The following is a 16,076-nucleotide window of genomic DNA, read 5'->3' as shown; positions in this document are numbered from 1 at the left end:
TCTGGCCTCGAAAAAAGAGGCTGCTCAGGCGCAACTGACTTCGGCTGAGGTCCAGCTTCGAGCAGTAAAGGAAAAGGCCGAGGTGCATGCCAAAAAGGTTGAAGAGCTTCAGTCTCAACTAAGTTCGGGTGCCTGTGATCGAGAAATTATGGCCAAGGAACTTGAAACGGCCAAGTCAGCGGCCGTGGTGGTTAAAGCCGACACCGACGATATGGTGGCCAATATAAGGCCTATGCCGAGGCAGCCCAGGACCGCTTGAAAGACATTGTTGAATATGAAAAGCGACAGACACGAAGAGAGGCCCTTGAGGAGATTCACGCTCGGGGTTTTGATCTATCCGCAGAGATCGAAATCGCTAAGGGGATCGAGGCCTAGACCAATAAGTTGGCTTACCCCAAGGAAGAAGAAGAAGAAGACTCTGAGAATTCTGATGGATCCGGGGGCGAAGAAGACCGGGCTATTTAGACGCCTTTGTAGATGTTTTTGCTTTTTTTGTATTTGTGCAATTTTGTACTTTTTGTTAAGGCCATTTGGCCTTTGTAAAGACTGTATATATAATATAAGGCTTGTTTTTCCCTTCGACAATTTACGAGTTTTGTTTCCCTTTTCTTTATTCTTAATATTTGTAAAGATCGAAATGCCTTAGCATGAACTAGTTAGGTCGTGTTCGGAGGTTCGAACAGGCCTTGCCTTTGACATTACTTTGTCTAAGGCATCGTGGGGGTTCGGTATGACCAGAACTTTTCCCCAAAGTACTTATAATAAATTTTTTTCTTATTTTATAATTTTTCGAGTGTAGCCTTTAAAACTAGTTTAGAAATTTTTCAAGGCCTTGTTTTTTATTACGGGTTACAGAAGTCTCCAAACCGTTTTAATATGGTCGTAGTCTTTTTAGTTTGGGTATTGGCCAGTGGGCTTGTCACCTCGAGTTATCCGGGCTTTGCCTAAGATAATAGCACCCGAATGGGGATGGCCGTAGCCTTTAAAGTTCGGGCGTTGCCTAATATGTCTGGTGCCTCGGGCCCTCTCAGCCCGAGCCGTCCGAGTTTGTTTTTGGACAACAGTCCCCGATTGGGAGTGATTGTTTGAACCCATATAAAGGCGTCCCTTGGGCTCGAAACCTTTAGGGGATCGAATGTAGGAAATTCCTTAAGAGGAAAGAAAAAAGAGAAATTCTTAAGGGACAAGATATTTATCTGCAAGGAAGAAATATTTTTTTATTCGTGTGCGTAATAGTCACACATGCATACAAATTTTATGCCAGGGCTCAAGCAGTCTATGCGGGCCCAGTTTATTTGACTGTTTGGCCCTTACATTAAATCCTATCGATCGAGCCGAGACCATTCAATAATAGAGTTTCTTTCCTTGCTAAAGTCGTCCGAGGGTAATGCCCCCCAGTGTTTGAGGCCGATCATAGAGAGGCCTCGAATACTGTTGTTGTGATCTTCGATACTGGTTCTTAACCGGCCTTCAATTCTAAGTTAGCATGATTTACTACTACCTCGTTAAAAACCTTGTCGGAAAACCCATTTGGGACAAAACCGGTTCAGGGAAAAAAGAGTGCAACACGTACTTTCAGGCCTAAAGATTGTATCGTACTTTGATGATTGCCTGCAAGTGTTAGTTCAGAATGCAAATAAATAAAAGGAAATAAACGAGGTCATACCTTAATAATAGTATCGCTTCAGGTGCATTATGTTCCAGTTGTTCGGTAGTTGCTCACCGTTCATTGTTTCGAATTTGTACGATCCTTTACCGGTGATCTAGATAATTTGATAAGGGCCTTCCCAGTTTGGTCCCAACTTCCCTTCGTTCTAGTTCCGAGTATTTAGTGTGACCTTCCTTAACACCAAGTCCACGATATTGAAATGTCGAAGGTTGGCCCTTCGATTATAATATCTCTCGATCCGCTATTTTTGGGCGGCCAACCGGACAAGGGTTGCTTTGCACCTTTCATCTAATAGATCTAGGTTCGTATTCATAGCCTCGTCATTTGATTCCTTGGTTGAATATCGGAACCTGAGACTTGGTTCTATGACTTCTACCCGTATTAGAGCTTCTGCGCCGTATACCAGTGAGAATAAGGTGGCCCCGGTACTGGACTTCGATGTCGTACGGTATGCCCATAAGACTTCGGACAGGATTTCCTTCCATTTTCCTTTGGTGTCGTTCAACCTCTTTTTGAGGTTAGGAGTATGGTTTTGTTGGTCGATTTTGCTTGTCTGTTCCCACTAGGGTAGTAGGGTGTCGATAGGCCCGCTGATTTCCACGACCCATTTGGCCAGCCAGCCCGAGAGATCGGGCTTATGCATAACATTCCTCAACGGGTAAGTAGTCACGAAACATATGAGGTGACACTGGAAGTATGGTTTTAGCTTGCTAGAGGCGCTTAGCAAAGCGTGCGCTAGTTTTTCTAGGTGAGGATACCTGGTTTCGGCCTCACCTAGGGTCTTGCTAACATAGTAAATTGGAAATTGCGTACCTTGCTCTTCCCGGACCAAGACTCCACTTACCGCTATCTCCGATACTGCCAAGTATAAGTATAGTTGTTCGTCTGTCTTCGGCGTGTGAAGCAGCGATGGGCTCGATAGATACCGCTTGAGTTTCTGCAAGGCCCGTTGGCACTCCAGGGTCCATGAGAAGTTATTCTTCTTCTTCAATAGTGTGAAGAACCGGTGGCTCTTGTCAAAGGACCTCGAGATGAATCGCCCCAGGGCGGCTATGCGCCCGGTTAATCTTTGCACAGCCTTCACGTTGTCCACAATCATGATATTTTCGATGGCTTTGATCTTATCAGGGTTGATCTCGATTGCCCGGTTGGATACCATGAATCCGAGGAATTTACCTGACCTAACTCCACACGCATATTTCTCCGGGTTCAGATTCATATTGTATTTCTTCAATATGCTGAAGGTTTTCTGCAAATGTTTTAAATGGTCCTCTGCTCGCAAGGACTTAACCAACATATCGTCAATGTAAACCTCCATTGATTTTCCTATTTGTTCCTCGAACATCCAGTTTGCTAGGCGTTGGTAAGTGGCACCGGTATTTTTTAACCCGAATGGAATCACGTTATAGCAGTACGTACCATATTTAGTGATGAAGGAGGTTTTTTCCTGATCACCTAGGTTCATCCGTATTTGGTTGTACCCGGAGTAAGCATCGAGAAAACTGAGGATCTCGTGGCCGGCCGTGGCGTCGATCATGCGATCGATGTTGGGCAAAGGGAAAGAGTCCTTGGGACATGCCTTATTCAAATTCTTAAAGTCTACACACATTCTTAGTTTGTTCCCTTTTTTAGGGACTACTACTACATTTGCTAACCACATCGGGTATTTAATCTCCCGAATGGACCCTATTTTAAGGAGTTTAGATACCTCGTCCTTGATGAAAGCATGTTTGACCTTGGACTGGGGTCTCCTCTTCTGCTTGAATGGATGGAACTTCGGGTCTAGGCTCAGCTTGTGAGTGGTTATCTCCGGTGGGATCCCTGTCATATCAAGGTGTGACCAAGCGAAACAATCTTCATTAGCTATAAGAAATTGAATGAGTTTTTTCTTGAGCTCGGGGCTTAATCCCGTACACAGGTATATCTTTCGATCGGGCAAGTGTTCACTTAATACGACTTGTTCCAGTTCCTCGACCATTGATTTTGTAGCATCGGAGTCATCATGGGCTATGAAAGATCTGGGGACCCCGTAGTCATCGTCTTTGTCTACCCCTCGATCCTCCGATTTTGTCGAGGCTGATATCAATGATTGCTATTTGGCCCCGTCTTTGACCATCTGGTTCGGATCCTCCAATGTTGAGATTGTGGATGCTGGGAACACTTCATCGACCGCAAACATTTCCTTGGAGTCCGGTTGTTCCCCATAAACTGTTTTGACTCCACTGGGTGTTGGGAATTTCAACACCTGGTGCAGTGTCGAGGGCACTCATCTCATGTTGAGGATCCATAGCCTCCTGAACAAAGCGTTGTACCTCATGTCTCCTTCGAACACATAAAACTTAGCTTCCTGGATGGTCCTGCCGGTGTTCACCGGTAATGTTATCTCCCCCTTAGTGGTTTCACATGCTATGTTGAATTCATTTAGAATTGGGACTGCAGGCACGATTTGATCTTGTAGACCGAGCTGCTCCACGACCCTCGATCGGATGATGTTGGTCGAGCTACCTGGATTAATTAACACATACTTAACTCAAATTTTATTTATGAGTACAGATATTACTAGTCCATCATTGTGGGGATGCACGATCCCTTCCGCGTCCTCGTCGTTGAAAGAAAAGCTTCCTTCCGGTATGTAATCTCGAGTTTGTTTCTCCCTCGTGATGGACACTTTGGTGCGCTTCAAAATCGGCCCCTGAGGGACATCGACCCCACCGATGATCATGTTAATGACGTGTTGAGGTTCTTCTTGTTCGGTCTGTTTGCTAGAATCCCTATTCCTGAAATGATTCTTGGCTCGGTCGCTCAGGAATTCTCAAAGATGTTCGTTGTTGAATAGTCGGGCTACTTCCTCTCTCAATTGTCGGCAATCCTACGTTCTATGGCCGTGAGTATCGTGGTATTTACACATCTGGTTGGGATCCCTTTGGGTTGGATCGGATTGTAGGGGTCGAGGCCATTTGGTATCTTTGATGCGTCCTATAGCTGATACAATGGCGGCAGCATCAACGTTAAAGTTGTATTCCGATAGCCTCGGTGCTTCTTTAGGCCTGATGGGCCTGTCGAAGCTCTTTTTACTTATGAGTCCTCGGTTGCTCTTACCTCAGTCACTTCTCCTTTCATTTCTCATAGAGTTCCGCCAGGATCTGCTATTTCTTTGGTCTCCATTATACGGCTGATACCAATCCTTGTTCGATCTCGGTTCACGATCGATGTCTCTCTTGATTCTGTTGATGGTTCTAACGAGATATACGGACCCAGAAGTGGCCCCAAGCTGATCATCTTCGACCCTGATTTTCGCTTGATATCGGTTATGTACATCGGCCCAAGTGACGGTCGGATATTCCACCATGTTCTGTTTCAACTGCTATGAAGCCAATGAGCTCCGAACATTGAGTCCTTGGGTGAAAGCCTAAACAGCCCAATCATCAGCGAGCGGTGGCAGGTCCATCCGTTCCATTTGAAACCGGGACACGAACTCTCTGAGTATCCCGTTATCCTTCTGTTTTACTTTGAAAAGGTCTGACTTCCTGGTCTCGACCTTGATGGCCCCAGCGTGTGCTTTCACGAAAAAATCTGCAAGCATAGCAAATGAGTCAATAGAATTAGGAGGTAAATTGTGATATTATATCATATCTCCCTTTGACAGGGTCTCCCCAAACTTTTTCAACAGGACATACTCGATCTCCTCATCCTCCAAGTCGTTCCCTTTGATAGCACATGTGTAAGAGGTGACGTGCTCATTTGGGTCGGTCGTTCCGTTATACTTAGGAATCTCAGGCATGCGGAATTTCTTAGGGATTGGCTTTGGATCCGCGCTAGGAGGAAAGGGTTTTTGCACGAACTTCTTGGAATCCAGGCCTTTCAATATCAGCGGTGCTCCTGGGATTTGGTCTACCCTGGAATTGTAGGTTACCACCTTTTTGTCATTAGCTTCGATTTTCTTTTCCCCTGATTCTACTCGTTTTGTCAGTTCCTCGAGTATCTTTATGATCTCGGGGTTAGTCCCCGATTCATTTTTATTCAACCTCTTTGCAACCGGTTCATCCCTGCAGATGTCTTTCCGGGGTGGATCGGGTTCAACTCTACTCGGTGCGCGACTTTAGTTGTATAACTGAGCTATTGCCGCTTGTTGAGCCTGCAACATTTCGAAGATCACCCTTAAACTGATCCCGTCTCCGCCAACGTTTTGTGTATTTTGAGCCGCCGATCGGGCTCCACCACGGATGCTATTCTCGGGGTCGGTAGGCAGGTTTGTGTCGATAGCCACATGTGAATTAGCGTCAATTGGGTCTGCGACCGGAATTCCGATGGGATCGACGGGCGGTACTTCGTCACCGGGCGCTATGTTGTTATTTTCACCGTGATGGCCGGACTCGTTGTCAACATGTAGGGGTGCTGATTGAGAGTTCGACATTTTGAGTTTTAACCTGAAATTAGAGACACTGCAAAGAACAAGTGTAAAGTAATGTGTGTTATGGAGATGTGTATCAAATAACCACTATTATCCTTAGCCCCACGGTGGGCGCCAAATTGTTTACCCTCAAAATCGGATAACAATTGAATTTGTAAGTGGTTCTAAGGGTACGTGGATTAACTTGACACAAAATGATAAATCAGATTGCAATTGAAATAAATAATGATAAAGTAAATGCAAACCACACGAATTGAACAGTTTCAGCCTTGGAAGGTTAGCCACCCTCAAGCCGAACGTATTTCGATCGATATCAAGACAAAATAATAAGAACTTAAAGTGAATAATAATGTATTGCTTTGGAATGCATGTTACAATATGTTAAATGAATTATCAAACCCCCTTTTATATAGTAGAGGAGTCCTACTTTAGGTACAATTCTATAAAAGATAAAAATCCCTTGATTAGTTGATTGTCGGATTCTTACTGATACGCGCTGAGATTTCCGCCGTAATATCCGACCGGTCACGGATATTTCGATCTTCTGTTTGGTTATGCTAACAATGTTTCTTCGAGCTCGATCGGGGCTAAGGTCGACTCCGGGATTACGGACTTAATGTTCTCGAAGGCAGGCATTTTGACCCCGGGTTCTAGATCGGTGGGACTCGAGGTCGATCTTCAGTCTTTGGTTGTCATGTTTCGAGCCTAACCTATCATGTCGTATGCGAGCTCGATTTCGACCGTATATAATTATTATTATTATTATTATTATTATTATTATTATTATTATTATTGAACCTCTTCTCACGAGAATTACCAAGCAAACAAGTACAGTCCTAGTGATTATTTGACCATATTGAAACTTTTTTCTTGGTGATCAAGATAATTTGATGGATTTCACAAATTTAAAAGAAAAACTGGACCATACAGTACAATTATAAATTATTATATTCCACTATGTAGTAGGATGGGTGGTCGATTAGGATGTACCGCTCAGGTAGCCTAACTTACAATTCAAGCCAAAGGATAAAGACCATGTCTTTATTTTCTCCTTTTTTTTCCCAAAATCACTAAACTTTACTTACTATAATAATAAAGTCATTAAATATTTATCCACTATAACAATAAATCTATAAATCAAGGTGACTCTAATGTTTTGTGGGCAAAGTTTTGCGACTTTCAATGTTTTAGTAGGTGAAGTTCGGTTATTTTGGTATGATAAAACTGATTTGCCTCTTTACTGTTATAGTAAATTTCAGTTATTTTAATATGACAAATAATAATTTTATGATTTTAATATTATAGTGCGTAAATTCAGTGACCATGGGTGAAATTGAACCTTAAAACCAGAGCAAAATGCTGAATATTGAAACTTATAAAACAGTTCAAAGAAAAAATGATGAAATTGACAATATTTGTTACATATGTCTTGTAATTAAAGATCTCTTTAGCTGAATTAGGTTATGCACTCAAATGCATATATCTAAGAATCAATTATTACACTTGAAGAATCAATTATTTATAAGTAACTACTACGAAATAAACTCCCACTCTCTTTCTGTCAACCGATGTTGATATATGAATCTTCAAGGCAATAGATGGCAATCTTTTTTAGCAGTCCTTTTAACTTTACTATTTTAGCAAATTGGACCACACATTTACCAAACATATGACTGTTCAGACCCATAATTTAAATTTGTCACTTACCGTCCTAAAAATGTCTAAAGAAATTATTTTAAACACCATATATGGCTCTCGAATATTTTCACTTTAGTCCCTTATATGCCTTCTAATAATTTTGAAGACTTCTCATTTATACCTCTTCCTCACAAGGATTGCCCAAACGAGAGAATTTACAACTAATTTCTTGAAAGCTGAGGTGAATTATGCATTTAAATAAAATAAGTGAGATATATTACTCTCTGTTTTATTTTATGTTATACCTTTTATTTTTTACTCCGTTTTTAAAAAAAATGATATTTTCTAAATTTGAAAAATACTTTAATTTTAAAATATATGTCGTGATTATATAGTCATAAAAATGCCTATGGCTTGTTTAAGAACACTAGTTTCAAAAGTATTTTTTTTTTTGTTAAACTTTGTTACCAGTTAAATAGATTCAAAATAAAGTGAGACGAAGGAAGTAATTGTTAAAGTGAGAAAATTGGCCAAAATTAGTTGTGAAAATCATTATTATGGAATAAGTAGAAGAGGAAAGACATAAGAAGAAATCATAACTTTAATGCGACTCTTTTAGATGGTTAAGGGTCCTTAATTGCCATTTTCTCTTCTCTTTCGGATCGGTATTTTTATTATTTAATTTAATTATCCTGTATTCAGTATATAGTATTAGTCTAATTAATTTGGGTTGACAAGGACATATTAAAAGAAAGCTTTCTTTATCATGAATTTTTTCATTTTCAAAATTCTAACCTGAAATTTTTGCCTAAGCCCGATAATCTCATCCATTCTAACACTGTTACTTGGTGGTCCAAATAAGTGTCATTGTCCCGCAAACGTGACAATGAAAAAGATTAGTAGTAGTAATCGAATTTCGAAATGCTTTACCAAAAAAATATATACCAAACTCAATTTCAGTTGTTTAAAATATTATTAGTAATAGGTAATGAGATTGCATTTGATAGGTAAAATAGGCTTCCCATTTAAGTAAAGTTAGTTGAGGCCCGCCAAAAAGGCTTCCCATTGAGTGTTAAAGTGGCCAACCTCCTTCCCCACCAAAAAAAGATTATCCCTTATTCAAAAACAAATTGTCAAATATGAATCCAATTTGGTCGTTCCTTTTAGATCCTTTCATCATTAAAACCAAAAGAAAAATTATAAAAAACTCAAAAGGTGAAAGGTAAAGAGGAGAAAAGAAAAGGTGAAAATATACATACATTCCATAACAATAAAAAGGAAAAAAAAATCTTGCCAGCTACCAAGAAGAAGATTCAAAGTAGTTGGCAAGTTTTGAAATCAAAATCTAAAAAGGACACACCATATTATGTGTATAGCAAACTGAAAGTGAGCTAGAAAAGAAAAAGAGAATGGGTAGCTGAAGCTAAAGTTCAGTTCTTGTATTGCAATTTGCTTTTGGTTTTTGTTGCACCTTTTCTGATAATGGTCTATGGAAGATTCAGAACACCAGTTGAGGTAAATTGGATCTTTCTTTAGGAACTATATTTACTTTTTTGGAATATCTACATTAATTGTCTTAATTACAGGGGGGGAAAGTAAGCTTCTTTTCTTCCCTTGTTAATGATTTTTGGTGGGAAATTTAACTAATCTTTTCTTCTCTTTTTCTTCCTCTTCTGTTTGCTATTTCCTGAACTAAGAATTGATTTTACTCTTCTTGAGACCCTATTTTTGAGTGTGTGTTTATGTTGCCATCTTTTGCTGTGTGTGCATGTTAAAGTTGTGCGGCGCAATGTTTTTTAACTCTTCACTATTTGCTTGTGTACATAAGTTAAATCATTTTAGCAGCATTTAAGACCAAGATGTAAATAACTTATTTTGTCTTTTGGAGTGCTTGAGGAGAAGCTTAGATGTAAAATGTTGAAAAAGAAAAAGACAGAAAAAACTGAGCAACCCGTCTACTTAATATATGATCTCAATGAGGATACCATATACTTTTTAACGTAAGATCTTAATTTCACGTTATATCATATATGTGATCTTAATTATGGCTGGTGGGAAGATATGTACTGGCCATTATAATTTTTATTTATTTTTGTTCTTGGGTTGCATTAAATGTTCAAATTACGAAATGGAATCCTCTTTCAAACTTTAAATTTAATTTTAAGGGATCATAAAGAGATTAATCCACATCTTTTTCTTCCCTATATTCGTTATTTTTATCCATCCTTGCCTGATCTCTCTCTCTCTGAAAAATGTTCAAAGAATCATTTCATAGTGAATAATTTGATTCTACAATATTTAAAATACTAATTCCAACTCTGTGTAAATTCTGTAGAATTCTTTTAGTATCACCAAATGTTACCTTTTGAACTACATGTGTTAAATTAAAGTTGATTTGCTTACTTGTTGAAGGTGAAAGAGTAATGCTAGAACCATGGGGAAGAAAGGCAGTTGGTTTTCTGCTATCAAAAGGGTGTTTACACCCAGTTCCAAGGAGAAGCTAGCCAATGTAAGTTTGTTTCATAATTTCAGAAGCACAAGTTGCTAGTCTCTGCCTTTACTTTTTCAAAAATCATATAATTATTTCATTGGAGGAAAAGTGTGGTTACCTTAACATTTTCAAATTAGCTCTCTGGGATTTTATATTTTATTGTTCACATCCATAATAATTTAGATTACAGTCCCCTAGAAAACTAGTTTATGAACCAACTTCAACAATTAGTGTCTTATTTCATCTATCTGAAAAATGTATGTATGTAGCAATTGAGTGAACTCAAATTCGAATACTGCAAATCAAGTCGTATCTATTGAACACATAATTAACTAAGTAAAAGTGTACTCTCTATGACAGCTTAAGTTTTTAGATGAGATGTTCACACACCTGGAATCATTGGAAGAATTTGCTGTATGTATGTCCGTACTTACCTAAATTGCTCGATTGTTGCAGGAATCAGAGAAGAAAAGTGGTAAGGAAAAGAAAGGTCGCGGAAAACTGAAGCATGCAGAGAACAAATCATTTATCCCTCTCTTCAGAGGGCCAAGTAGTATTGAGAAAATACTGGGAGAAGCAGATGAACAAAAACTACTTACTCCAAGATTTACTTTACCTAGTGTTGTCTCTCCTCGGGCTTCTTCTTATAGATTTGCCTCTCCTACTGCTACTTCTCCAAGAGTTGCCTCTCCTCACAGGCTTATTTCTCCTCAAAGGGTTACTTCTCCAAAGATCTCTTCTCCTAAGGTTAATCGAAATCGTAAAGAAATCAGCTATGCTTATAGACCAGAACCAACTTTGAGGAATCTCCACCTTTCAGCAACCAAGATACAGGCAGCCTACAGAGGTTACATGGTAGGTTTCAATATAATCCCCCTTGCAATGTTAGCTAGTTTTTTTTATCAGAAGCTTGTGATTTAGTTTTAATGCAGCAAGTAGGGGAAAACAATTCTTGATCGTTAGTTCCAATAACAAAGCAGCTAATTCAGTAGAGTGGGGCTGCAATACACATTGTCTCACAAAATACTCAAAAGATCCGATTCAGATGGCGTCTTCCTCCATCTAAGAACAGCCCCTACTCATCATCCCCCCTTTTCTACCATCACCAAGAACCTGTTTCAGTTGCATATAATATGAAATTCAAACAACTACTTCAAATATAGTATCAGCAAGGGTACAAATATCAAAATTATACTTTTTCAGACCCATTGCCAATCCAAGTAGCAGTAACACACTTGTATCTATCTTTCATATATTCTTGTAACTGTGCAGATTTGAAGGTAATAACCTGCAGTTTTAGCAATACAGCATGAATTTAGTCAGACATGTTTTTATTCAGCTGTTATATGTCGAGTTAAAAGTTGTAGGTCATATAATTGCAAATATGTGAGATATTGGATATGAGTATGTTATTCCTGATATAAAATTTAGTTCGTGTGTCTAATAACCATCTACGTGCTTGAAGCTCTCTTTGTTAATGACAATGATAAAACATTAACTGCGAAAGAGCAAATCAATGTTTGTGATAAAATATATTCTTCATGAAATGGTTATGACTATATAAGATATATGGGGGCTTTACAACCAATTCGCAGTCTTTTGTGTAAAGCAGTTAGGGGTTCCTTCAACGGTCTCAATGATTATTTGCTGACAGAGAACTTCTTCCTATGCGTATACTTATGTTGGCGTTTTACCAGCTCTTTGTTGTAACTGATTAAGCTTTTGGAGACATGTACCTCCGTTGCAGAAAATTTCATTATAGTTCTGTTAAATTTTGACACAAAGCAAAATCACCAACAGATGATATGATCCAGTGTGGAACAAGCAGTGAATTTTTTTTTTTCCATAGCAAAATTCTTATCATATTGCCAAGTTTATTCTAATTGCGTACTAGGAATGGCATCTTATGTCAAGCTATGTTGCTCGGACTCTCCGAAAGTCTCACCGGATGCGTGTCGGATCCTCAAAAAAGTAGTGTATTTTTGGAGGATCCAAACACGGGTGCAGCAGCATTTTGGAGAGTACGAGCAACATAGATGTCAAGTGGAAACATGTATTCCCTCCGTTTCAATTTAAATGACATACTTTCTTTATTAGTCCGTTAAAAAAAGAACGAGACATTTCTAAATTTAGAAACAATTTAATTTTAAACTTTTCATTTTACCCAATTTACTCTTAATGAGAAGCTTTTATAGTCTCACAAATGTCATAGCCCCACGAAGTTTTTGCCCCTTAATCTTTTAGGACTACATGTTTCAAAAGTCTTTTTTTCTTAAACTTTGTACCAATTTAAACTACATCATCTAAATTGAATCTTGTTAGCTAACTTATTCTTTCCTCTTCAAGGAGGGATGAAGGATTAAGAAACCTTTGGAGTTCCATTTGTTCTCCTTTCAAAAGAAGCTGATTGGTGGGACAAGATTGACTTTGGTTCTGAAAGAGTTTATCAATTGTTTAAAAATGTTAAATTCCAATCTGAATGTTCATTGTTTCACAGGCGAGGAGGAGTTTCAGAGCATTGAGGGGTTTAGTAAGGCTTCAAGGAGTGGTGAGAAGTAGTAATGTAAAAAAGCAAACAGCAAATGCCATGAAGCAGATGCAACTTCTGGTTAGGGTCCAAACTCAAATTCAATCAAGGAGGATCCAAATGTTGGAAAACCAGGCACTTCAACACCAAGCGTACAGGAACGATAAGGACGTTGAAAGCATCGCGAGCAAATGGACTCAACTGGTATGTTTGGACCATCTTCATGAGTTTTTTCTTATATCTTCACGAGTTTCGGTGCAGAGATATTGGTAACAGTCAAAATTAAAACACATGCGCTTGGTGTTTGGTAGGTTTCTTTTACTATATGTTGATCCTTTAGCTTCGATCCTATTATCATGTTAATGTTACTACGTGTTGTGTCTGCTTCTTTTACTTTTACCTTGAGGCGGATTCACAGGGTAAGGGTTTGTTCTGCGTACACTCTACTCCTCCCAAACCCCACTTAAGATTACACTGGGTTTTTTGTTGTTGTTGCGCTTTTCTTGTTATTCGAAGAGATTTGAGTTTGCCATTGATGATTGAGGAAAAAATGTTGGTATAGTTCGAGGCAGGTAACCAGGATAATTGGGATGATAGTTTGCTAACCAAAGAAGAAGTAGAAGCAAGGATGCGGAAGAAAGTGGAGGCAGTCATCAAAAGGGAGAGAGCAATGGCATATGCCTATTCTCACCAGGTACAACAGCTTTTTCATGTTGTCAAAAAGTTGACTAATGGTCCTTTTATGTTGTCAAAGATTTTAACAATTAAAATAGATGGCGAGTGCCCGATCAATTACTTCTATCCTTTAGCATGTAAAGAAATCCGGGTGATAAAGGGGTAATCACTGTGTACATATGTTTCAATACTACCAGAAACTCGGTATCCTTTTCGTGCAAATGCTAATTCATTTAGAATATTTCTTCTCTTCCTGGTTCGCTTTCTTACCAGCTTTTTCTTTTATATTATGCAAATCCTGATAATAAGTTGACCTCCAGAAATACGATCAAGGTAAAACACATCATATTACCGGAGTGGCTGATACACCCTTAGAAAGGGATGTCTGACACTGCCTCAGGAAAAATAATCTTAAATATGTCTATGTAAAATATATATTGCTTGCTTAAAATCTTGCATACACCAGTGATCACTAGTGTTCTAATCTAGGCTGAGTGCAGATTGACAATTAAATATCTCTCTTACCTAGGTTTAAGGCTAATCTTGTTAAATTACGTCTTTTATCAGCTATGGAAAGGTGATCCAAAATCAGCTCTGGACATGGGATCTAGTGGATTGTGGTGGAATTGGTTGGAACGCCAGCTACCTTCTGAAAATGCATACAAGGGCCAACCTACTGTGAAAGATATCAACCTAACACCACCAAGAGCAATTTCGGAGCACAAACCAAGTCCAACGCCTCTAAACAACAATTTGAGACACATACTCTCGGAGTACAACAATCATGAATCGATCACACCAACAAGGGCAATTTCAGAGCACAAACCAAGTCCAACACCTCTAAACAACAATTTCAGACGCCTACTTTCTGATTACGATAACCATGAATCGGTCACACCAATGTCAACAAGGGGAAAACAAATGCATACTCCAAATAGAACACCGCCAGTAAACAGAGCAAGTCTAAGAAAGTATTCAAGAACCAGAGCTAGTGGTGCTAACTACCCTTTTGATCTTCCATTGAAGGACGACGATAGCCTCACAAGCTGTCCTCCATTTTCGGCTCCGCATTATATGGCACCTACTGCCTCAGCTAAAGCTAAACTCAGAGCAAGTAGCAATCCTAAGGAGAGAATCTCACAAAAACAATCCAGTGACACAAAGAAAAGATTTTCCTTCCCTTTAACTCCAAATATTTGGTCTTCCAAGTGGAGCAAAGGCTCTGGAAAGGATTCTGCTTCTCGAAATGAAGTCGACAAACAAGAGTCTGTGGCAGATCATATAAGTGTGGATTCAACTGTCTCAATGCCCGCTGTAGTTGGGAGGAGAGCTTTTAACAGATTTGTGTGATTCTTTGTATGTTGTCTTTTATTTCATTCTTCTTTCATTTTTTTTCTTATTAATGAGTGCTTGGAGTGTTAAGTTCACAGAATAGTTGATGTACAATAAGAAGATTTTACTATGATTCAGTGTGTACAATCTTTTTCACTTTTTACACTTCACTGTCAATGGAATTGTTTTTGAACATCTTCACTTCATTAACCTTAACCGAATTATAGTAATTTCGGTTAAAATTTTTGGCATCACAATAGTTGTTTTTTTCATGTTTGGTTTGATGTCAGATTGGGCTTCTTTTTCAAATCAAATTCTCACTATTTTATGAACAGTAATTTCCCCCATTTAATTATTCCGTTTGTCACTGGAAAATTACTTCATACCAAATGACCTCAAACTTTATTCATTTTCTCTCCTCTGCTGCATGTTTTTCTCCACTGCCCCTAATAGCATAAAAATATTTTTTTCACAAACTTCTGTTTAACTAATAGACTATTATGCTAAAATATTCATAAGTACTTTACAAAAAAGTATGATAAGTTTTTTCCGTGTTTAACTAAACTTTTAAAAGTGCTCATAAGTATATCTATTTCAAATTTATTTTCAATTTTCAAAAAAGTGCTTTTGAAAAATAAATAAAATTTTAGATACACAAGTTTATTTCAGTTCAAAGAATATGTACATGAATCTTTAAATTTTGATCAAACATGATAAGACTTACAACCAAATTCATACATTAAAACTGAATAATATTCATTAATGACATCTAAAGGCACAGAACGAGGAGATTTCAATTGTCTTTTCCGTTTTCCTTTTATATTGCCTCTTACGTCAAAAATTAGGTGATATAAATATATGATTACCAATCGATCACTTTGACACATACCTTTTTATCCAATTTATTCTTCTACAGTCATAGAGAATGAGGAAACAAAACAGTATTCATTTCGGAAACATGATTTGCTTCGCGAGCGAAAAGCTTAAAACTTTAAAAGAAATCATACTCCTGTGTTTAAAAAAAACTAAAAATAAACAAAAATTAAAAAAAAAAATGCGTTGTTTGTAAATGTAATAAAAAATGTAGCGACTTGTTCGAGGCCGTAAGCAAAACAAGAGTATTTGAAAGGCACGGAGAATCGCTTATTGATATCGCCAACCTTCAATGCAAGTGTTCGTCATCGTTTATTGACGCACTTGCTCTGCAAATTGGCTTTCCTTTATTCTAATCAATTCAATATAAATAAGGGGAAAAAAAACAAATTCGTAAACCATAAGAAGAAATAATGAGTTGCGATTTCTGAAAGTTGATGACTGAAGTGGATGGTAAAGT

The 16,076-nt window shown here is 38.3% G+C and overlaps 1 protein-coding gene and 1 non-coding gene across 2 annotated transcripts; one reads left to right on the top strand and one right to left on the bottom strand.

Annotated features, from left to right (window-relative positions):
- The first annotated feature begins 8,971 nt into the window (after positions 1–8,971).
- On the top strand, positions 8,972–14,887 carry LOC107804959 (protein IQ-DOMAIN 13). Its single transcript, XM_016628919.2, has 6 exons — positions 8,972–9,233; positions 10,131–10,227; positions 10,666–11,064; positions 12,707–12,940; positions 13,299–13,430; positions 13,979–14,887. The coding sequence occupies exons 2-6, from the start codon at positions 10,153–10,155 to the stop codon at positions 14,759–14,761; spliced, it is 1,623 nt and encodes a 540-aa protein (XP_016484405.2). The 5' UTR covers positions 8,972–9,233; positions 10,131–10,152; the 3' UTR covers positions 14,762–14,887.
- Positions 14,888–15,823: 936 nt separating this feature from the next.
- Positions 15,824–15,946, bottom strand: LOC142170056 (small nucleolar RNA snoR86). Its single transcript, XR_012699671.1, has one exon. It is a non-coding gene; the product is annotated as a small nucleolar RNA snoR86 (small nucleolar RNA).
- Positions 15,947–16,076: the final 130 nt, after the last annotated feature.

Source organism: Nicotiana tabacum, chromosome 15, assembly GCF_000715075.1.
Source record: "Nicotiana tabacum cultivar K326 chromosome 15, ASM71507v2, whole genome shotgun sequence".
Classification (NCBI taxonomy): Eukaryota; Viridiplantae; Streptophyta; class Magnoliopsida; order Solanales; family Solanaceae; genus Nicotiana; species Nicotiana tabacum.
The sequence above is the reverse complement of the archived record's forward strand: the minus strand, read 5'-3'. Positions and strand labels throughout refer to the sequence as shown.